General features: G+C 39.9%; 2 protein-coding genes across 4 annotated transcripts in view; one reads left to right on the plus strand and one right to left on the minus strand.

The window, feature by feature from the left end:
• Window positions 1-1,864: 1,864 nt before the first annotated feature.
• On the plus strand, window positions 1,865-7,557 carry LOC111188778 (galectin-8-like). The gene is made up of 8 exons (XM_049470867.1): window positions 1,865-2,138; window positions 2,965-3,067; window positions 4,353-4,521; window positions 4,619-4,769; window positions 5,436-5,538; window positions 6,057-6,234; window positions 6,414-6,648; window positions 7,520-7,557. The coding sequence occupies exons 1-8, from the start codon at window positions 1,865-1,867 to the stop codon at window positions 7,555-7,557; spliced, it is 1,251 nt and encodes a 416-aa protein (XP_049326824.1).
• A 2,421-nt stretch (window positions 7,558-9,978) lies between these two features.
• The window catches only part of lifra (LIF receptor subunit alpha a), a 32,109-nt gene continuing 17,417 nt past the window's right edge, over window positions 9,979-24,670 (minus strand). For 2 of the 3 annotated variants that reach the window (XM_022664900.2, XM_022664899.2), the window contains exons 4-18: window positions 23,420-23,573; window positions 21,268-21,543; window positions 20,795-20,924; window positions 19,757-19,887; window positions 19,486-19,628; window positions 19,011-19,164; window positions 18,541-18,605; window positions 17,798-18,023; window positions 17,308-17,487; window positions 17,007-17,108; window positions 16,761-16,910; window positions 15,427-15,564; window positions 15,173-15,266; window positions 14,979-15,045; window positions 9,979-14,767 (exon numbers count right to left, since the gene is read on the minus strand). In XM_022664900.2, coding sequence (XP_022520621.2) covers window positions 14,189-14,767; window positions 14,979-15,045; window positions 15,173-15,266; window positions 15,427-15,564; window positions 16,761-16,910; window positions 17,007-17,108; window positions 17,308-17,487; window positions 17,798-18,023; window positions 18,541-18,605; window positions 19,011-19,164; window positions 19,486-19,628; window positions 19,757-19,887; window positions 20,795-20,924; window positions 21,268-21,543; window positions 23,420-23,573 — 2,589 coding nt within the window. In that variant the 3' untranslated portion in view covers window positions 9,979-14,188. Of the gene's footprint in view, window positions 14,768-14,978; window positions 15,046-15,172; window positions 15,267-15,426; window positions 15,565-16,760; window positions 16,911-17,006; window positions 17,109-17,307; window positions 17,488-17,797; window positions 18,024-18,540; window positions 18,606-19,010; window positions 19,165-19,485; window positions 19,629-19,756; window positions 19,888-20,794; window positions 20,925-21,267; window positions 21,544-21,649; window positions 21,706-23,419; window positions 23,574-24,670 lie in introns of those variants that run through there. The other variant, XM_049470362.1, reaches the window with a different exon arrangement.

The raw sequence follows: 24,670 nt of genomic DNA on the forward strand, positions 1-24,670 counted from the left end.
CGTGTATAAATGTATATTTTTCCAAAAGGTTTTGTTTGGTATGTAACTGTGATCTTGTTTTATTATGGGATGGTGGATAGCATATTCTAATATGTCTAACTGAACTTTATAAACACATGTAATTACATAACCTGTACAACTGTAATTAATCTAAATAACAGTGTGCTCTTCCTTTGCCTGTAGTTACACTGTTATTACATTATTGTTAATGTGTAATTACACAGTTATTACAGACACGTATTATAAAGTGGGCCAGTTTTGATGTTGTATTTAGACAAAATAAAATAAAGATATGTATAACTGCAGAACTGAATCAGTGGATTATAAAAGCTCTTACATAAGCACACATTGGATGTTAATGGTATGGGAATGTGTGGAGAGAGATCAGGTGATAACTACAGGTGAGCAGGTGTTTATACTGTAAGCTCCGCCTCTCCTGAGCTGGTCAGTGAGAGTCCAGTTCTATAAAAGGTCCACTGGACGCTGTAGAAGCACCAGCTCAACCCTGCTGACCTACAGACTCTAAACATCAACAGACAGACTCTGACCATTGTGAGTACTGCTCCCTCTCTACTCTCAATTAACTCATTTACACACCTGTATTAATTAATTCACTTATTTAATCAGACAGTGTGTGCTGTTCAACACCTGTCATCTTCATTTGCATATACTGATCAATAACTGATGAAGGGCTGGAATGCCAAGGTGTTGCTAAGCAGGTGTTGCTAAGCGGTTTCTAGTTGGTTGCTAGGTGGTTGCTAAGGTATTATTATAGTGTCCGTGGTGGTTGGTAAGGTGTTAAGGTGCTGCTAGGTTGCTGCTAGGGTGTTGCCATGTTGTCCACGGTGATTGCTAAGGTGTTGCTAGGTGGTTGCAAAGGTGTTGCTATGGAATTCGTGGTGGTGGGGGTGCCCAAACTTTCAACCAATATCTGCTTTATCCAGCAGCTCCTCCATACACACCTTTCGTACAGCATTTTTTTTTGGAAAGAACGCAAAAAAAAGCAGTCTTACGATACTGTAATTTTTTGTGATTCTAACATAACAGCTGTGGGAGGAGTAGCGTTGCAAATTTTAGGATAGAAGATTACGAAGAACAGTAAGCAGGCTTTTCTAAGCCGACTTAATAAATGTAATAAATACAATAAATGTAATTCCTGCTGAAGGCTGATCAGATCAGATTAAACTGCTGGATCTTTCAGTAGAAATGTTTTTTTATTCCACAGCCGGGTGAAGATCAGTGTAAACATGACGTGGTTCTGATCCAGATGTCTGTAAATGTGGGTTTGTTTTCAGTGTGAATCGGAAGTTTCTGATCTGTATCAGGTCAGATCAGATAATGAGAGAATATTTTATACATTACTCACTTTTCACTTCTAACCAACTTCACTCTGCAACTGTTTCACTTCTCCCTCATCTTCAATTTTATCTTCTGCATTTTTACCTTCATTTTATTATTTTTCAGTTTTGTATCGTCTTGTGTTGCTTACTTTTATCCTTATGATCGTGTTTACTGTTATTATTGTTATATATTATTTGTTTTATTATCATTTATATTACTTGTTATGTGTTATTAATCTTTAAATTTGACTGCTTTCAATTGTACCTTGTCCACTAAGCATGGATTCATGTTGCTTTCTTTTGATTGTTTTTGGTTTAATTTGATTTTGATTATTTCCTTTATTTACTGAACTCTGCTAAAGCCTGAGTAGACTGATAAATCACTGTGCTGATCAGTTATTTATTGTTCTTTTTAAATCACTGTGCTGAGTTGTGTTTGGAGTAATGAATCTTAAACTTGAATTGAAATTAATATTTTTATTTTAACGTATATTATTATTGATTTTCTTCCATCCAGAATTCAAATGGCTGATCAGACCAAGTTCTTTGAGGTTCTTCAGAAAGTTCTGGAAAACCTGACCTCTGAAGATCTGGTGAAATTCAATACACACCTGATTGAGGGGGTGGTGGACTATTACCCCGTCATACCCAAGCCCACGCTGCAGTTCGCCATTGTCCAGGCAAACGTCAGCGAGATGTTGAAGGCCTATGGAACGAGGGACACGGCAGAGATATGCGAGATCACCCTGAGAATCATGAACCACAGAGATCTCGCTCAGAGTCTGGCTGGAATCAAAGGTAGTGATGCTCTTTTTCTTTATATGATCCTCATGCTCATCACTATCTTACACCCAGCAAACAGTCTATTTTCACTCCTTCCTCCTGTCTGGTTTAAACAGCAGCAGAGCTTCTGAATATATCTACACTGATGGGCGTGGTGTTCTGGAAATGAGGTGTGTTCAGGTACATTTCTGGAGTTTTATCTTGTTTATCTTGGTAACAGAAAACACAGGAGCTCCACTGACTGAATACAACCTAGACAGACGCCAACAGTCAGACGTTCATCGCTATCTCGGTAACACAGGCGCTGTGCAGAGCCGAGCGTACACCCCCACTTATTACACACACATGAACACACAGCAGCACAAACCCAACTTTTACATCAACAATAAACAGAATAGTAAATAAAATAACATTGCTGTTCCCGTAAATGAGCTGCTGGAGCTCCTTCACAGCGTCAACCAGCAGCTCAGTTTCCTCTGCTGAGAAGAGTTTGTTGAACACGTCCAGGTAGCTGCACCGTTACAATAGCAATCCACCAAAGTCAGAGCTCACCTGGTTCTACTCTTAAAGGGAACGATGACCAAGAGATACTCTGATTGGTTTATTATTTCACGTTACGCCAAAAATTAACCAAACCCATGATTAATTAAGAGAATTAGTACATTACTTTTGTGCATTTTGACCTCCACAAGGTGTACTTTTCCTGTCATTATGATAGCAAAAACACACTGAAGCCCTAAATCAAGCTGTGCATTTCACCATTGAAGGCTTGTCCACAGATCTCTGAAATGGCACTCTCTATCTCTTCATTCTTCTCTCCATGTTCTTCATTCCTGTGTAGGATCTCTCTATCCAGTGGTTCCATATGCGCAGGTTCTGCATGATGGACTCAAGAACCAGACGGTCATCACCATCCAAGGACAGGTCAAATCAAACGCTGACCAGTAAGAACTTAAAAACTAACACAGAAAAAACAGATAAAACAGTTAAGGAAACTCACATGAATCCCACATGCTCCTCACCAACCAATAGCCAACCTCTCTCAGAGTCATGCTCACCTGACTGCTGATTCTGTTCACCTGTTTCATTATCGCCTGTGTATATGAAGCCAGTTACTTCACCCTTCTCTTTGCAAAGTATTGCCACAACATAGGTCTGCGCACAGGTTAAGAGTGTTGTGTTATTAAAGTCATGTAATTAATCTGCCATCGTCTGGCCAGACCTGTTTTTCTTTACCCTTTAAAAGGTTAAAAAAATGTTTGTATAATGTAAATGATCTCTCAGCCCCGGCTATTCCCCCATTTTTCTCAACATTTTTTCTAAAATGTCTTTCCATCTCCAGTGTTCCATTCCAACAGCTAGTTTTCCCTGTGCTAATATGAGATGAGATTTTTCCAGCTAAAAACATTTAAAAGACCAGTCAGGATTATATATTCAGTATTAAAGTTAAAAATGATCAGGTTTCAGGTTTAAAACACATGCGGTCATGAAAGCTAGCTAGCAAACCCTATCTAAAAAGCCTTGGCATTTGTAAACTAAATATGGAATAAAACGGGAGTAAATCTTGGCAGTGAGTTCCAAATATGGAGAAGACTTTGAGCCCAGAAGGACTACAAGACAGACTGTTGGGTGTGTATTTTCAGTATAATGGACTTGGCTAGAGATTTGTACAGCTAGTGCTGCATAAAGCTAGCTAGATAACTGCTAGCAAAATTATATAAAAGTTATATAAAATCCTAGACAGATGCCAACAGTCAGATGTTCATCGCTATCTCGGTAACACAGGCGCTGTGCCGTGCCGAGCCGAGCGTACACCCCCACTTATTACACACACATGAACACACAGCAGCACAAACACAACTTTTACATCAACAATAAACAGAATACTAAATATTCTGTTTACATCTTGTGGTGCATGAAGCTAGCTAGCTAACTGCTAGCAAAATTATATAAAATTCACATGAGCTGGTTTATAATGATATAATTGCACGGGGGGAATTATTGTTGAATTTATCATACACTCATTCGTCAGCCTGACAACTTGAGTGAGCTTGGCATCTGTGGATGAATGGGCGTGTGTGTGAATGGGTGGGCGTGTCTGTGGATGGGTGGGCATGCATGTGGATGGGTGGGCGTGTCTGTGGATGGATGGGTGTGAAAGAAATGCATTTCCAAGTATTTTTTTGTGGGAAACGCATTATTACAATATCATGTTTTCTTTCCCTGCAGATTTCATATAAACCTACACAAAGACAGCGATATAGCGTTTCATTTCAACCCACGATTTAATGAGAACGGGAAGCAGGTGATCGTGAGGAACAGCCTAATGAGATATGTGTGGGGACCTGAGGAAAGAGAACTGTCCGTCTTTCCTTTCACACCTGGAAAACCTTTTGAGGTGAGAGTTGATTTAACTCTAAACTAATAGAGTTTTAACCCATAATAATCTACTGTACCAGAAACACGTCACATTCAGACACTGAACTGTGCTGCAGGTGAAAATTCTCTGCACTGATGCTGAATTCAGAGTAGAAGTTGATAAGAAGCCTCTGCTGAATTTCACTCATCGCATCAAAGAAATAAATCAGATCAGGAAACTGACTGTGGAACGAGACGTCTTCATCAAGCAAGTGACCATCGATCCAAGTACCTACCTCCACCCACCACCTTTACATTCTGACTCCTGAACCCACGTTTGATTTCTGGGTTTTTCAGTATTTCTATATTTGTAACAGAAAACACAGGAGCTCCACTGACTGAATACAACCTAGACAGACGCCAACAGTCAGATGTTCATCGCTATCTCGGTAACACAGGCGTCGTGCCGAGCCGAGCGTTCCCGTAAATGAGCTGCTGGAGCTCCTTCACAGCGTCAACCAGCAGCTCAGTTTCCTCTGCTGAGAAGAGTTTGTTGGACACGTCCAGGTAGCTGCACCGTTAAAATAGCAATCCACCAAAGTCAGAGCTCACCTGGTTCTACTCTTAAAGAGAATGATGAGCTTAAGGAGACACTCTGATTGGTTTATTATTTCACGTTACGCCCAAAATTAACCACATCCATGATTATTAGGAAATTTGCTCGTTTCAAACCGTGAAAGGCATACTTTTCCCGTTGTTACGATAGCAACAACACAACAACATGCCTAAGTAAAGCTGCACTGTATACAGTTCACAGCTCATCTATAGATCAGTAAAATAGAGCCCTAATTCTTAGAACATATCCAAATTAAGTTTTACACTTCCATTACTCTTTTTATAGCTCCACTGTTCTGTACATGTACATGTTATACCTTTTATTTCCATTTTATTTAGTTCCTCTCTGGATGACTCCACAATCTACAGATGTTCTGAATGATGTGATCTCTGAGAACATGAACATCATCATCCCTCTGCACGTCAAACCCAACGCTAAAGTGTAAGAACAGTCACACCCAGGCACCTGAATTCTCTAAAGCCATAAATACTGAATATATACTAAAATTACACTGAATATACAGCTCTGTACAAATTAAATGAGAATATGTTTGAGTAAAATGAACATTGTTGTTTTATTCTATAAACTACAAACAAAATTTCTCCCAAATTCCACATAAAAATATTCTCATTTAGAGCATTTATTTACAGAAAATGAGAAATGTCTGAAATAACAAAAAAGATTCAGAGCTTTCAGACCTCAAATAATGCAAAGAAAACAAGTTCATATTCATAAAGTTTTAAGAGTTCAGAAATAAATATTTGGGGGAATAACCCTGGTTTTTAATCAGTTTTTTTCATGCATCTTGGCATCATGTTCTCCTCCACCAGTCTTACACACTGCTTTCGGATAACTTTATACTTCTTTACTCATCAAAGGAACTCATCATTTTAAAGTACTCTGTTATTTTATCCAGAGCTGGATGAATATATACTGAATATACTTTTCTGTTCGTTCAGGTTCTCGATCAACCTGATTAAGGACGATGAAAACAACATATTGTTTCATATGAAACCGATGTTCTCCGACGATGGGAAGGGAATAATGATCGTCAGGAACAGTAAGGTTAATGGAGTTTGGGGCTCTGAGGAACGAGATACTCCCTCCTTCACTTTTGCATGTGGAAAATCTTTCCTGGTGAGAAGCTTTAGGTTCTACCTGAGCACCAGAACACCTGTAATAGTGTAAGAGTAGCTGTAGTCGCACCTGGGGAGCTTGTGAATCTGGGCAGGAACAGATTAGAATTGAATAAATTATTGTACCTGTTTCTTTTATTCTAGAGAACTGGGTTCCACTGATTCATTTCTCTTTAACAGGTGAAGATCTTGTGCACCAGCAAGGAGTTTAAAGTGTTCGTTGACGGCAAGTTTCTGCTGGAGTTTAAATACAGGCAGTTCGATTTCACCAAAATCAATAAAGTGGGAATTCGTGAAGACGTCATCGCCTGGGGGGTCCAGGTTGAGCCGTGTACGTTTCTTTACGTATGCTTTAATTCTTACCTGAGCTACAAAAAAAGATGTGCATTAAGTGTGAAATTGTGGTGGAAAATGAGTAAAACAATTAGTAACACAAAAAATCCGAGAAATATAGTATAGAAGTATAATCATCAAACTTTAGCCCTTGTCTGTCTTGTTTTCTTCTGTTCTTTGTCCTTCCTTTTCCTTTTCCTGTCCTGATTTTCTATCTGTTTCTGTCTGTTCTCAGCTCAGCTCAGCTGTGCTCATTCGTAACCCCGCCCCCTTGTTATCTTCCCCTGGTGTTCCCAGTCTCCCTGTGTAGATACAGCCGCTTTGTTTCAGTTCTTTGTCGGGTATTTGTGTGTCTGTGTGCTCCGTCCCTGATCACGGTTGTTCCGTTGTTCCTTGTATTCTTAATCATGTTGAACAGTTTACTTACTGTAGGTTTTATAGTCTTGTTTTCTTTAGTCTTGTTTTTTTTAGTAGTTTAGCTCAACTAAACTACAGAAAACACACTCTATAAACACCTGGGAAAGCAGCTCGCCAAACTTACAACATTTTAAAAAACAATCAGTGTGCAGTATAGGGAGACTCCGCCCACGTAGATGATGATGATTAACAGGACGTAGTAAAGTTGTTTATTTGCTCAGTCACTAAACTGCAGTGTGAAACTGAAACTTAATTAACCAGATTAAATACAGAACAGAATACAGTGTAACACAAACATCAAGATCGATTTGAATTCTAGTCCAGATTTTCAGGTGTGAAAACTAATAAATTAATTCAGTTCCACCAGTAGCAGACTGGATTAGTCACCGATTACATAAACAAAAATACAATTAAAACTGAAAAAATAAAAGTGTGATGTAGAACCATTTTTAGAAGGTTCTCTATACAGGATGCATGTGTTTTTGTTTTTTATTATATATTTGTCCTGATGATATTTTTCTCTTTGTGTTTTGCAGGATGTTTTAAAGCTGGAAATCATCAGAACCTTATCTGAGTTTCCTGGATTAAAATCAGCTTTTAAACTCTTTCCTCTTCTCAAACCAATCAGCCTGTGATTTTAATCATTTAATAATTAAACAGTTGCATTTTAAATTATATAATATTCACTGTAATTGAGGATAGTTTACAATAAACCAAATAAACATTCAATTAACTCAATTAATATAACGATCTCTGGTCACAAAACATCACTTTTAATGAAGCTGCAGTCTCGTGATTATTTACACTTTTATCTCGAGCGTTTTTAGTAATGAGTAGAGTATCTTCTGCTGTAAACGTGATGCTCCTCTGTGTGTTCCTGAGGAATCTCGGTACATTCCTCGTGAACAGTGATCTCCAGTATAAGGATAAATGTGGATTTGCTGACAAGTTCATATTCATAACGTTTTAAGAGTTTAGAAATCAATATTTGGTGGAATAATCCTGGTTTTTAATCACAGTTTTAATTTAATGCATCTTGGCATCATGTTCTTCTCCACCAGTCTTACACACTGCTTTTGGATAACTTTATGCTGCTTTACTCCTGGTGATATATTTGGTTTTGATGTTGTGCTCTCTATACTTAAATCCCAATAAAGATTATCTGTAGTCTGTATATCAGATAACTCCAGAATCCTCCAGGACTTCTTCTAAAACCCTGCCTGGAAGATCAAATAACACTAAAGCTTCAGCTTCTTCACAGAAGGCCTGATTTTTTAACTACTAAATCTGGATGGAACCAATCTTAAATTCTTGCTCCACAGAGCAGAACTCCAGAACTTCTGTGGGTTATTTCTGTGGTTCTGAGAAAATTGGACCTTCCATAGTACCTTAGTACTGCCACTGCCACCAAATCTAAATTAATGAAGCTCTGAATTGGTTTTAAATGCTTATAACTGAATTGTGATTGCTGGGTTTAATCAGGGATAGAAGCTGCTAATATGAAAAAGCTTCTTTAGAGTCTTACAGAATGTGTTAATTCACAACTTTCATAACTTTCATCATTTCTTCCTGTTTCTGCATCAAGAAAACTGGTTTTGTCTGACTTTTCTCTGAATAAATCTGACAAAACTAATTTGGGACTAATTTTTAATTCCAGAGGTTTTCAATTTAGTAAAATCAAAGAAACGCATCATTTTTAACTGATCTCTTATTTTTTTTCAGAACTTCAGTTCAGTAAATGTAATTTAAAATGTGACCCATTTATTTAATTACTTATTTATTTATTAATTTATAAGCAAAACAAACCATATGTTTAGGTCGAGCTTGTTGATGGGTTTAATAGATAAATGGTTAAAACAGCGTTTTTAAAAACAAATATAAAATAATTACTCCAGTAAAGAAAAGATAACCAACATTTTTACCTACAAGTAAAGTAATGAAGAATTTGTACTTTATTATTATTTCACTCCTCTGATTAACGATAAAAGAAAGGAGACACAGTTTGATTGATGATTTATAGATTTATTGTCTGTTTTAGTGCAGACTACATGTCGGCCGGCGGCCTGTTAGTGTTTCAGAGATACAGCAAGCTTCACTCACACACACACACACACACACAAACACACACACATTCATCTGTGAAACTGCCAGAAACGTCCAGTTATGGTGAATTCGCACGGCGACACTCATGCACAGGAAGGCAGCTATATTAGTGCTGGATTATATAAACGTCATATAAACCATAAGCTACAGGACCTCTGAGAGACCAGCTGAGCTACATGCACTGTGGTGAAGAAGCTAAGCTAAGCTAAAAGAAGCTACATATTTACACTGATTCTATAGCTCTGCCCCAATCATCAGGTAGGGGGGCGGTGACAGAGGCCTCCTCATCTTATTGGTTAAATCTTGGTTAAACACGCCCACAATTGCACACAGGCACAGAAAGGGGCGTGGCCATCTGACCATGTGATGAAGTTAGTGTCCCGGACCCGAATTATTATTATTACCACAGGGCTTCTGCTGCAGTGTCCCAAACCACCCCCTGTTCACTGGACAGTGCACCACCCAACATCCAACAACTACACTGTTCACTATGTAGTGTACTAATGTGTCTAACAGCCAATTTGTTCACCACCTAGTGCACTATAGACCACTGAAGTTGTGTCGCCATTTTGTAGTCGGTGCCATGTTGTTTATGCCCATATTTGGGGTTCCGTCTCTAAGAGGTTTTAGTAAATAGGGAATTTGAATGTGCTTTTTAAAAACTGGCTTCTGTCACATTCTGTAGTAAATAAATATGTTCAGAACCCTGTACGTTTTATTCTGTGTACATTTACTTCCTGAACCTCATCATTTGATCGTGATACAGCAGGAAAACTAGCATTACAGAGTTTCTCCAGACCCACAGAGCTAACCCAGCTAACTTAAGAACCATAGAGTCTAAAACACTTAATGTAAAACGGCTTAATGTGTTTTTTTTTTCCACTGAAACCATGGACAAATCTAAACGTGGCTTAATGTAATAAAACAGCGAGCCAGAAACAACAAACATCTCTAATTTATTACACTGAGTAATAAAAAGAGTAAATGATTAAACGTGTTACAGAGTTTAAAGTACAGAGTAACTCTGTGCTGCTGTTTTGGTGATTTCCTGCTTTAACACTCTCAGCTCTCCTCAAAAAGGGCAGTTCATTCATTAGTTGGATTAACTGTGCGTAATATATTGTAAATATGCTGTAAACTACTTATGAGTTCACTGGTGTTGCGCCGAAAAGAGTCCCCTGCCGATCTCTGCAGCTGCTGTAGCATTAGCTTAAAGTTAGCATTTTTCTCATGACTCTTAAACGATCTGGTAGTTCAGAGGATGATATTTAGGAGGAAAATGTACACAGAATAAAACATACAGGGGTCTGAACATATTTATTTACCACAGAATGCAACAGAGATGTGTTTTTAAAAAACCCATTCATTCATCACAGAGAAAAAAAACGCCTAGACACGGACGCCGTACGAGGAGCACAGAATGACGCACGACTTCAGTGCACTATTGGAACAGTTGAATGTTAGTTGAGCCTCTATGAGGGGTCTATAATGGACCATTGTTGTATAAAGTGTTTCCACAGTGGGACTGCAGCTCTAGGCCGACCTCAGGCCGGGACTTAGGGGGAGGGGCTAACCGGGGTCTGACCTATAAGCTTAAAGAGTCTCTCTTCTCCTTCAATTCACAGTTATATCTGCAGTCCGGCAGCAGCGCCGTGGAGCTGAACCACGGGTTACCCAGACCAACCAGCTCCAGTTCAGAACCCTGATTAATTACTCTAAATCAATATCTGTATCAATATCTTTATCAATATACAGTACATACTGTAACAGAAAGTTTCATAATCGTGACCGTATGGAGATTTTTCTATGGCCTGTAATTTGTTCATAACATTATCAGAATTATATCATATCTACTGAAATGAAAATATAAACAGTGATATGAGTTTTCTCCATATCGTCCAGCTCTAGAGTTAACTCATAACCCACGACTCCAGCTCCACAGCGTGCTCACCATTCTACACAACACACACACACAAATAAAACATTATACAAAAATAATAAGCACATTTGTATATGAATGCAAGAACAAAAGCGAAAGTGCTGAATTATCCATCTCTACAAAAATAACATGACATTAGTAACCATTTCAACATTAAAATAAAAATATAAACGTCTCCCAGTAGTACGCTAAAGCTTCAGTAACTGAGATCAACTCCCAACATCTGCTCTCTGCCTTCGGGACATGGTTGGGCCTTGGGTCATAAATGGGCCAAAGTTGGACCACAGTTAGACCACAGTTGGGCCACTGCCAGGACAGTTTTGCCAAAGCCAGGATACAGATGGGCGTTGAGTTGGGCCACAGCTGAACCACAGTCAGGATACGGCTGGGCCACAGTTTGGCCTTGAGTTGGGCCACAGTCGGGCCTGGGTCATAGCTTGGACACAGTTGGGCCAAAGTTGGGTCACAGCCTAGGACATAACCAGGACCATAGTTAGGCCACAGATGGGCCTTGGGTTAGGCCAGCCGGACCACAGCCAGGACACAATTCGGCCTTGAGTTGGGCCACAGTCAGGCCTGGGGTCGGCTCAGTGAGGCTCTAGAACCCCCTCACGTTTCTGACTAATTTAGAGTCTGTTGGTTACAGATAATGGGAATATAGGCAGTAACAGCAGAGCAAGACCTGAAAGACCTTCACAGTAGTGTAACTATCTCAGTGTGTGTGAGTGTGTGAGGTGTGTGAGAGGTGTGTGTGAGGTGTGTGTGTGAGTGTGAGTGTGTAGGTAATGCCACATTATTAATATGAGTATTAGTGTTTAGTATTAGTGTTAAATATGGTAAATCTAGAGAACAGGTCTGAGAGTAATTTCATATTTATAGGAATATCTATGTTCATATCTGCACAGGAACTGGCCAATAACAAGGGGCGGGGTTATTCAAATAAGCAGGTCTTATTTTAGGCAAAATTATATATAGAATTAATGACTTCTAATCTGATAAATCTGAGCGCACTGGGAGCTGTATGATCATACATTTGTTCAGTATAATAGAGACACGATAAATCTACATATTGTTTTAAATTCATAACTGTACAATACATTCTGTAGGTAGCATCAGGCATCAGGCAGTGAATTCATAACCATGTGGTGTAATAACTTCCTGTGGGGGCGGGGCTTAGAGCTCCAGACGTCTGCTTCCGTTCGCCACTACTGTACACTATACTCTCGCTGTGGAGTATTACAGTATCTGCAGGAGAAACATCTGAATGACCTTTTTACACAGAGTCTGATCACTCTTTGGATTTACACATAAAGAAGTGCGTGATTAATGTAGTGGACGAGTGTGAAATGTAAACGTTTGATGAGATTGAGAGGAAACAGGCGAATATAGCTCATATACGCTTCACCTGTAACACTTCACCAATCAGGTCGCAGGAAAATAACAGGAAAATACTGACTTTACTTTAATAAAAAATGAAATCTAAAGCACACTGTAGTGTAGCTGAGAGGACTTGAAACTGGGGACGCTTCATATGTCTTTTTCCACTGCAGGGACCAATCGTTATTTAAACATCAACTTCTGAATATATCTACACTGATGGGCGTGGTGTTCTGGAAATGAGGTGAGTTCAGAAAACACAGGAGCTCCACTGACTGAATACAACCTAGACACACGCCAACAGTCAGCAAAGACTCCGAACTGTTCAGCCCTGCAGTGGAAAAGCAGCTATAGTGAGCTGGCACTGGGGACGTGTGAAATGAAAATAATGTCTGAACCAATCACCAGCGTTAGTGATCAGTGAGCTTATATAAAGACTAATATGACGTGCCCGGGTTGAATCCAGAGCTAAACGGGTAATACTGCGGAAAACTGCGCTCGGGAGAAGCCTGCAGAGCTGCTGAGACACGATAACGGCCGAGTTACACTCCTGAGATCGAGATTCTATATCATATCCTGCACAGCCTGACTGACCTACGCCGCTGTGAGCATTTACACTTATGCTTTAGCGTGACTATGATAGAGGATTTTATCAGTGCTTAAAAACACACTGACAGTACAGCACAGAGAGCCTCATTAATGCTGTTTATCTGAATGAAGAGCAGAATATTTACAATAAAATCACTGATACAGTCAGATTCTCACTGTCTATATTATATATGTTGTTCCTTCTTCCTTGTCTTGTCTATTAGCCATTTTTTTTTACGATCCACCCCTTCTAAATATATACCTTCACAAAATGGGGTGGACGATGGGCTGTATATAAATAATTGCAGCATTTATTCATTGTATTTAAGAATCTCCTGTATATAAAAATATGACAGTAAATATCGTGTATTGTAAAATTTCTTTAAATATCGTAATACAATTTTTCGTCCAGCCCTAATGTGTGGCAACATTTGTGGGGAGGTTCCCATCAGGCTATGACAAAATATCGATATTGCGATATATTGTGTTGTTTTTGTTTGTGATACGTGGCTTTAAATACATTTTTTATTTTTTATTGACTTTATTCTAAAGTTACTGCTTCATTACTCCACATGGTGGCGCTATAATCAGATGAACAGGGTTAATAAACCTGTGATACGGAATATCGGTTGTTAAAATTTGGGGAAAATTACACAAATAATTAGATTATTTTAAAAGTATTCATCATAAACTAAATATCACAGAATCACAGTAGCGTGATGTCACCGTTACCGTGGGCAACATATAAATGTGATGATATTGTAACGTGATGCCCTGTGATTCTCACCAGTAGAGGGTGCAGTGTAGGGTTTACACTTTAGGATGTGCGTAGATTACGACGCAGAGAACAGGAGCACGAACTGACCGTAAGCGATTGAGAACAGCGCCCTCTGCAGGTTAGAGTTAATTATAATATATATAATGTTAGAGCTCAGGCAGCTTTAATAGCTTTTCAGTAGTGTTTCACCTCCCTATCATCTCTCTCTCTCTCTCTTTTTCTCTTCCTCGTTCTGAAATGAGAAGTGGACGGGTTCGTCCTCGTCTCTAAACTCCAGCGGCTTTTCAACAGAATATAAACACGAGTGACCCGGTGCAGGAAGTTCCGGGGTGAACCTGGCGTCAGGTAGAGATGGAGAGTCAGAAAAGCACCACACTCTGAAGCTTAAATGGAGGTAAGTCCTGATGAAGCCCCGCCCACTCAGAACTTCCCAGAGAGGAGGTTCTGGAACCAGGTTCCTGAAGGTTCTGGATGATCCTCGGCGGTTTCGGGGATGAGGAACTGAGAGGAGGTTACGGAGGTGGGGCTTCCCAAACACCCGCCAAAGTTCTCCGCCCCCGGAGAGTCCGGCTGCCAGGAGCACTGCGGCTTGTACCCGACGCCCGGGCTTTCCGGCTCCGCCCCCGTCTCCAACCCCGCCCCCGGCTCCTCTCTGCCCTCCGCAGGCTGCATCTGAGGGCGGTACCCGTGGGCGGGCGTCCACTGCGAGGGGGTGGGGCTCTGGATGCCGGTGTAGGTCACCTGCGTCTGAGCCGAGTCCACGGAGCCGGTGGAGGAGCCGGAGGTGTCTGATTGGCCGCTGTGGGAGCCGTCGGTGACCAGCTGGTTGTAGTATCGGAGGAGGGCGGGTTCGTCCGAGTCCGTATCCGCCTCCACGTTCTCGTCACCGTTATCGTAAGACTCCTCCTCCTCCGGCACCGGGAACAGCCCCGCCTTCCACTCCGGACTCTCCACGATGTGCACCAGGCTGTGGGGCGGCGGCTTCACGTCCAGAGGAGCCTGAGAACACATAACACTTACGCTTACACACGTATCACACTTACACACGTCACACTTATTTACACCAGTATGACACTTACTTACACCATATTTACATTATTGGTAACTTCAAATAAGCTCCCCTTAGCTTACGCCCACTGGCTCTCCAGCCTGCATTAGTAATACTAATAAGACAAACAAACTGTGATTTAAACAGAGGGAGGAGCTTTACCGGAGGAGCTGACCAATCACCAGTCAGTTTGGGTCCAGGAATCTCAGGGTAGAAAGCTTTCTTCACCCTAAAATTAAAAAACACAAAATTAATCAGTAAAATAAATATGAACAAAATGCAAAACTAATTATGATAATATGATACTGACATTTGTTACACCCCTACAGTAAACAGGAAGTGTATAAATATGGTACCATTCTCTCTTCCTGTAGCAGAAGGCGCTAACGACGATCAGTGTAAAGGACATCACTCCCAACGCCACCATAATCTGCATCACCAGCATATCACCTGCACACACACACACATACACACACACAATAAACACACACAATAAACACACACACAATAAACACACACACAATAAACACACACATTAATCTCATTAACACTAATAGTAATATTTAAATAAACATAATGAATGTAAGTGGGCGTGGCCCCTTTCTCTTACTGTTGGACTCGATTTTAATGGCCACGGTTGCTCCGCCCCCTTCTCCCGCTGAAGTATACGCCTTCACTGTGAACTTATAGGAGCCCAGACTCAGCCCCGGCACCGTGTACGCCCTCGCTGCCGGATCCGTCACATTCGCTGTATAAACACAGTTTAATATTGTATAAGTATGATATAGTTTAATATAATATAGCAAAGTACAGTACCGTGGTGTAGTATAGTGTAGTATAGTATAGTGTAGTGTGTTGTAGTATAGTGTAGTGTAATATAGTATGGTATAGAGTGATTAAGTATAGTGTAGTGCAGTATAGTGTTGTTATAAGTGTAGTATAGTGTAGTTTAGAGTAGTGTACAATGGTGTAGTATAGTATAATATAGTATAAGTATAGTATAGTGTAGTACAGTAGTGTTGTTTAGTGTAGTATAGTGTAGTTTAGAGTAGTGAAGTATGGTGTAGTATAGTATAATATAGTATAAGTATAGTATAGTGTAGTACAGTAGTGTTGTTTAGTGTAGTGTAGTGTAGTTTAGTGTAGAGTAGTATGGTGTAGAATACTATAATATAGTATAAGTATAGTATAGTGTAGTACAGTAGTGTTGTTTAGTGTAGTATAGTGTAGTTTAGAGTAGTGAAGTATGGTGTAGTATAATATAATATAGTATAAGTATAGTATAGTGTAGTACAGTAGTGTTGTTTAGTGTAGTATAGTGTAGTTTAGAGTAGTGAAGTATGGTGTAGTATAATATAATATAGTATAAGTATAGTATAGTGTAGTACAGTAGTGTTGTTTAGTGTAGTATAGTGTAGTTTAGTGTAGTGTAGTATGGTGTAGAATAGTATAATATAATATAAGTATAGTATAGTGTGTTGTAGTATAGTATATTGTAGTATGGTATGATGTAGTATAGTGTGTTGTAGTATAGTATAGTGTAGTATGGTATGGTGTAGTATAGTGTAGTATAGTATAGTGTAGTATGGTATGGTGTAGTATAGTGTAGTGTAGTATAGTATAGTGTAGTATGGTATGGTGTAGTATAGTGTAGTACAGTATAGTGTAGTATGGTATGGTGTAGTATAGCGTGGTGTGGTATAGAATAGTGTAGTGTAGTATAGTATACTATAGTATAGTATAGTGTGTTGTAGTACAGTATAGTGTAGTATAGTATAGTATGGTATAGTATAGTATAGTATGGTATAGTATAGTATGGTATGGTATGGTATAGTATAGTATAGTACAGTATAGTATGGTATAGTATAGTATAGTATAATATGGTATAGTATAGTATAGTATGGTATAGTATAGTATAGTACAGTACAGTATAGAGAGACTGACCTATGAGCTGCAGTTGTGAGGGTTTGGTCAGGTAGATGCTGTATCCTCTGATAAATCCTCTCTGATTGGAGATGTCTACAGGACTCCAGGACAGCAGGACGTTCTGACCAGACTGCAGGGCAGACAGGCCTTTAACAGAGTGACTGGGAACTGCAGGACACACACACACACACACTGATCAGTTTTCCTCTGTGAACGGTACAGGGTATCTCTGCAGTATCTGGGTACTGAGGAACTCTGGCTTACCCAGCTCCTGCCCGTACACCTGATACCTCTCCACCAGATCTGTACCCACATCACACACTGCAAACACAGAGAGTGTGTACTGCACACCCGCCTCCAGAGAACCTGCACACACACACACACACACACACACACACACACACAATTACATAATCACATATACAGAGAACATGTGATTAAAAATAATAGTAAAACAGGATTCTGAATCTGCTGCAGCCACCAGCTGAGTTACTGTACACACTGAGCTAAACTGCTGTAGGCTGAAATAATGAGTGGGTGGGGCTAATATGGTATGGTGTCTGACCTGGTTGCATGATGGTGCTGCTGTTGAGTTGTGGAACCCTTATCCACTGCACAGCACAGTGATCAGCACAGGCTGCAGGAACCCACTCCACCACGTAGCCTCCGCTAGCGTTAGCGTGCCGCCAGCTCACGTCCACACGCCCATCAGTGCCCACCAGCTCCGACACGCCCTGCTGAGAACCTGCAGGAACCAACCCCAGCAGATCACACACACATCTAACACACACACACCTGCTGCAGGTGAGCTTCTACACACAGAGACAGCTCATCAACTTTACACACTGAGGAGAAACCAAATCAAGGGGCGGAGCTTCTGCATCCTATCAGAGTAAACTAGACTGAGATGGGGCGGGGCTTCTGCATCCTATCAGAGTAAACTAGACTGAGATGGGGCGGGGCTTCTGCATCCTATCAGAGTAAACTAGACTGAGATGGGCGGGGCTTATGCTTATTTTAGGCACAGCTAATTTAACAGGTAAAGGTCGAATCACCTGCTTGGAATTCTGGGACGACCAGAACGGAGCGCAGGGATAGGCCGGCCGGGTTACGAGCTGCCACGGCAACGATGACATCACTGCTGCTGTTGCTGAGAGTGATGGACAGACTGGATACAGACGGAGGGAGAGAGAGAATCCTCCACCCATCCTCCTCCTCTCCATCCTTCTGATACACCTCATACGCCACCAGAGCTCCATGACTGTCCCTCACCGAGAGAGACTGAGAGAGAGAGAGAGAGAGAGAGAGACAGAGAGAGAGAGAGAGAGACAGAGAGAGAGAGAGAAAGAGAAAGAGACAGTTCTGATGTGTTTAAAATTATTCAATATTATAAAATAACAAAAATAAAGAGAAAAGTATGAACTGAGGAGGGGTAGAGCGTCTTAACTAAACTGTTCTGTATCTTCCGCGGTTAGCGGCTAATGCTAATGCTGCTCCAGCAGTGCTAGCCGGGGTTAGCAGCAGCCTGATATACTCAACTCTGATTTGCAAAAGGGCTAGCGCTTTGGTTAGCGGCTAATGCTAATACTACTGGAGAACTAAATTGAAACTCCTGTATAACTCTGTACTTCAGTGGAGGGGCTTTACTGCTCTTTAATACCTGACTGATAGAATTCAAACATAAGAAGCACCGGATTATAAGCAGCTCTGATGATTTTTGGGAAAATTAAAGGAATTTAAGTGCAGCTTATAGTGAAGAAATACAGTATATATAATTATTGTCAAATTATTTTCTTACTTTCCACAGAATCTGGCCGGTGGTTTCACTGTCCCTATACACCCACACATCCAGAGCTTCAGGACCTAAAAACACATTTTATACTTTATTAGTTTCCATATGCAATATAAAAAAATCAACACAAAACAATTCATCTTCAGAAAAAAACTTCAATATAATCATTATTATTATTATACCACAGTTAGTTCCCACCCTGCAATGTGATTGGCTGAGAGGAGTTCTATGAGTACCATTATCAGCCGGTAATGCACTGTAACCGAAGCTCTCCATGTGTTACTCGGCCACTTACAGGTAACCTAACAATGCAGCGCTTACAAACCAAACAGCACTGCTACAAACAGGTGGTGGAGGTTTTATAACCAATCAGATCCTATTTTCTCCTCCTCTTTAACTCTTTAAAATCTTTCAGTAAACAGTGATATTGGAACTGTGGTATAATTGTGTATTATTGATTAATCAGAATTACTCACGGTCCATTAGAGTGTGTATACTGTAGGGGGCGCTACAGTCTCCCCACCGCCAGAACCTGAGCCGAGAGCCACAGCGCACCGACAACGAGTACTGAACATCCGGCATCAGACCATCCAACAACACCTCCGATAAACCCACACCACTGAAGTTACGCTGTACACACACACACACACACACACACACATTATACACATTACACACACACACACACACACACAAATACAAATACACACACATACATACACACACAAAAAAGAAAAAATAAATACAAATACAAACACACACATCAAAACCCATTCAGTGTTGTTAATGTGCTGTTACAGTGTTACTAGTCTTGTTAATGTGTTGTAACAGAGCTGTTAGTGTAGTTAGGGTGTAGTTACAGTGTAGTTACAGTGTTGTTACAGTGTTGTTAGGGTGTAGTTATGGTGTTGTTACAGTATAGTAGGTGTGCATAGTACAGCAGTAACTCACAGTGTCAGAGCGCCCCCCGGTGGTGATCTGAACCTCACAGATCATATCCAGGGTTTTATAGGCCTGAAGCGTCCAGTTCCACTGCAGACTGGAGTTCCACGCCTGAGCCACCGCCACCATGTTTACCGGAGCCACCGGACGCACTGCACACACACACACACACACACACACCATTTACATACAGTGCTAAAGCTCCAGCGAAGTTATAACATCATTAATATGTGAAAATATTTAATATTTCTCAGATCTCAGATTCCACAGCAACCGTTACCGCGGTCAGTGATGGGGGCGGAGTCATTGAGCTGGACGGATCCGAGTGTATTAGCAGCAGTGAGAGTCCAGCTGTTCTCCCAGTGATCAAACACACACCTCTTCTCCTCCCTCTTAACCTCCTCACAGCGCCTAACACACACACACACACACACACACACACACACACAATACACACATACATTATACATATATACATTATACACATATACATTATTCACATATACATTATACACATATACACACACACACACATTATACATATATACATTATACACATATACATTATTCACATATACACACACAAACACACACACACACATTATACACATATACATTATACACATATACATTACTCACATATACACACACAAACACACACACATTATACATATATACATTATACACATATACATTATTCACATATACATTATACACATATACACACACACACACACATTATACAAATATACATTATTCACATATACACACACAAACACACACACATTAAACATATATACATTATTCACATATACACACACAAACACACACACATTATACAAATATACATTATTCACATATACACAAACACACACACATTATACACATATACATAATACACATATACATTATACACATATACATTATACACATATACACACACACACACACACACATTATACAAATATACATTATTCACATATACACACACACAAACACACACACATTAAACATATATACATTATACAAATATACATTATTCACATATACACACACACAAACACACTACACACACACACACACACACTATACACACACATTATACATATATACATTATACACATATACACACACACACACATTATACACACACACATTATACATATAGTGTGCGTAGAATGTGTGTGTGTGTTTGTGTGTATAATGTATATATGTATAATGTGTGCATAGTGTGTGTGTGTGTGTGTAGTGTGTGTGTGTATAGTGAGTGTGTGTGTGTGTGTGTGTGTAGTGTGTATAGTGTGTGTGTGTTGTTTACCTGCCGTTGAGTGTGTAGGTGGTTAGTAGTTTTTTCCGCCAGAAGCCGGTGTCCCGCCCCATGCTCCAGCTACACTCCGCCCCCTGCAGATCCCTCGTCTCACACTGCAGATCCTTATCACCCGGCGGGTCTGAACACACACACAGTTGAGTTGTTGGGTGTTTGAGTTGTTGGGTGTTTGAGGTGTTGGGTGTTTGAGGTGTTGGGTGTTTGAGGTGTTGGGTATTTGAGGTGTTGGGTATTTAAGGTGTTGGGTGTTTGAGGTGTTGGGTGTTTGAGGTGTTGGGTGTTTGAGGTGTTGGGTGTTTGAGGTGTTGGGTGTTTGAGGTGTTGGGTGGGGGTGTATTATAGTAGTATAGATGAGTTTTGGGTGGGTAAAGAGTTTTACATTATTAAAACTGTATTGATTTAATTGATTATACTGATTAGTTTAATAGCGCTGGTGACGGATGAGGAGAGGGTGGTGAACTCACAGCCGGAGAACACCACGGTTCCGGTGAGGATGGTGGTGGATTTGGAGCAGCAGATGATGTTGGTGCCGGTGGAGATGGATTTGGGCAGGTTGGTTACCGTGGCGGCGAAGCTCCTGCGGCTCAGCATGGTCACCTGTAGCTTCAGGTGTTTATACTGAATACTGTCGAACTGCTGCCTCTCTGGAGCGATGCAGCACAGCGTCAAGTTACTGCCCACGGCAACCACCGCATCCTGCGGGTACATCTGAGCCTCGTCCCTATCCGGAACATCAGAACCTGAAACACGACACAGTGCATTAATATCAATAATCAACTATCAATCAATAAACCTGAAACACGTCACAGTCTATCAATATCAATAATCAATTACCAATCAATAAACCTGAAACACGACACAGTGCATCAATATCAATAATCAATTATCAATCAATAAACCTGAAACACGTCACAGTCTATCAATATCAATAATCAATGATCAATCAATAAACCTGAAACACTTTACAGTCTATCAATATCAATAATCAATTACCAATCAATAAACCTGAAACACGTCACAGTCTATCAGTATTATTAATCAATTATCAATCAATAAACCTGAAACACGTCACAGTCTATCAATATTATTAATCAATTATCAATCAATAAACCTGAAACACGTCACAGTCTATCAATATCAATAATCAATTATCAATCAATAAACCTAAAACACGTCACAGTCTATCAATATCAATAATCAATTATCAATCAATAAACCTGAAACACGTCACAGTGCATCAATATCAATAATCAATTACCAATCAATAAACCTGAAACACGTCACAGTCTATCAATATCAATAATCAATTATCAATCAATAAACCTGAAACACGTCAAAGTCTATCAATATCAATAATCAATTATCAATCAATAAACCTGAAACACGTCAGTCTATCAAAATCAATAATCAATTATCAATCAATAAACCTCAAACAAGTCACAGTCTATCAATATTATTAATCAATTATCAATCAATAAACCTGAAACACGTCACAGCCTTTCAATATTATTAATCAATTATGAATCAATAAAGCTTTAAATGTGTTTTATAGAACTGCAGCAGCTTTAAAGCACTGCCTGCAGGTGCAGAGTGTGTCCAGCGGATGGCGCTGTAGCTCTACTCTAATATTTAACACAGTGCTGCTGGAGAACGCAGTCAGAAGCTGTGAGAGTTTGATTGATTGATGATGATTTATTCATCTTTCATTCAACATCAAAAACATTCATTAAAAACATTAAAAAATTTAATTGTTTAATAATTTTGGAAACAAAATTATGCTGCATCAAATAAAGATATATTTACTGAAACATAGGCACATTAAAATACTTAAGCCCCGCCCCCTAACCTGACTTATTGAAGTTAGTGCTTCATTATTCCACATGGCGGCGCTATAATCAAATAAATCGTGTGAAAGTGAAACACCAATAAGTCTATAATCACTGGTATTTGATTATTAAGGAATATTTTATCCTGTTTTGTAGAGAATTGTATTGTGATATATATGGAGTATCACAGTATGATTTCCACCGTATACAGTTCTGTATGTTTTACACCATATACAGTTCTGTATGTTTTACACCGTATACAGTTCTGTATGATTTACACCGTATACAGTTCTGTATGATTTACACCGTATACAGTTCTGTATGATTTACACCGTATACAGTTCTGTATGATTTACACCGTATACAGTTCTGTATGATTTACACCGTATACAGTTCTGTATGACGAACACCGTATACAGTTCTGTATGATTTACACCGTACTCAGTTCTGTATGATTTACACCGTATACAGTTCTGTATGATTTACACCGTATACAGTTCTGTATGATTTACACCGTATACAGTTCTGTATGACAAACACCGTATACAGTTCTGTATGATTTACACCGTACTCAGTTCCGTATGATTTACACCGTATACAGTTCTGTATGATTTACACTGTATACAGTTCTGTATGATTAACACCGTATACAGTTCTGTATGATTTACACCGTACTCAGTTCCGTATGATTTACACCGTATACAGTTCTGTATGATTTACACTGTATACAGTTCTGTATGATTAACACCGTATACAGTTCTGTATGATTAACACTGTGTATGGTTCTTACCGGCGATGGTCTGCAGGGGGCTCCACTCGCTCACCTCCTCCTGTTCCCGCGCTCTGATCCGCACAGAGTGGGAGGTGCACTGTAGCGGAACCACCGAGCTCCACGTCCAACCACGCCTCCCCGATACCGGATCAACCACAGCAGATACCGTATCCTACACACACACACACACACACACATCAAACACACACACACACACTCACAATTAACCACACAGCACTGCTTGTTTTGTACAAACATGAGAAAATATCACTACATTAATCAAAAGCTTCAGCTACTCAGAAAAGCTGAAAAAACTTAATAACTACTCTCGCTGAAATGCATTTATTTAACTAATTAATCTTTATCATGGAATCAATATTGGTTTTCAAAATCATAGAATTTTGTTAGTATTGGTACCGACTACGTTTTCTGGTACTGTGACATCCCCGTATAATCAGCAGTTTCAGTAATTATAGTGTAACCTCACTATAACAGCAGCGTCACCTCTGTAATAACATTGTAATAACAGTGTAATAGCAGTGTAATACTGGTGTAATGACACTGTGAACGCACAAAGGACTCAATCTGCGTAATGGCACAATGATGTCAGAATAATCTCTGTAATCTAAAAGTGTAAAAGTAGTGTAGTGACAGAGTTAAAACATGGTGATTTCAGGGAAATAGAAATGTAATGAGAACACAACAGTGAAATAATAGTGCAATGGGAGTGGGAGTAGTAGTAGTGTAATAACAGTGTAATGGGAGTGTAATTCGAGTGTAATATGACTTTAATAACAGTATGAGTGTAATGGCAGTATGACACTGTTAATGGAATGCAATAGCAGTGTAACAGCAGTGTAATAACAGTGTAATAGGGGTGTAACAGCTGTGTGGTATAAGGTGTGTATTGCGCTGCAGTGCAGATGAACTGGTTTGGGTTTGGTGCTCTACACTGAATATAATCCACACCATAATACTGCTGTGATCTCACACACACACACACACACACACACACACACACACACACACACACACACTCACTCACACACTCACACACTCACACACTCGCACACTCGCACACACTCACACACACACACACTCACACACTCACACACACACACACTCACACACACACTCACACACTCACACTCACACTCACACACTCACACACTCACACACTCACACTCACACACTCACACACTCACACACTCACTCACACACTCACACACTCACACACTCACACACTCACACACTCACACACACTCACAC

Source organism: Astyanax mexicanus, chromosome 22, assembly GCF_023375975.1.
Source record: "Astyanax mexicanus isolate ESR-SI-001 chromosome 22, AstMex3_surface, whole genome shotgun sequence".
In the NCBI taxonomy this organism is placed as follows: domain Eukaryota; kingdom Metazoa; phylum Chordata; class Actinopteri; order Characiformes; family Acestrorhamphidae; genus Astyanax; species Astyanax mexicanus.

Excerpts from the sequence above, each read along its gene's own strand:
- LOC111188778 (XM_049470867.1), top strand. The coding sequence starts at position 1,865 with ATGGCTGATCAGACCAAGTTCTTTGAGGTTCTTCAGAAAGTTCTGGAA. Across the intron at positions 5,539-6,056 it reads GTCAAACCCAACGCTAAAGT|GTTCTCGATCAACCTGATTA; the intron begins GTAAGAACAGTC and ends CTGTTCGTTCAG. Across the intron at positions 6,649-7,519 it reads GAAATTGTGGTGGAAAATGA|GATGTTTTAAAGCTGGAAAT; the intron begins GTAAAACAATTA and ends TGTGTTTTGCAG.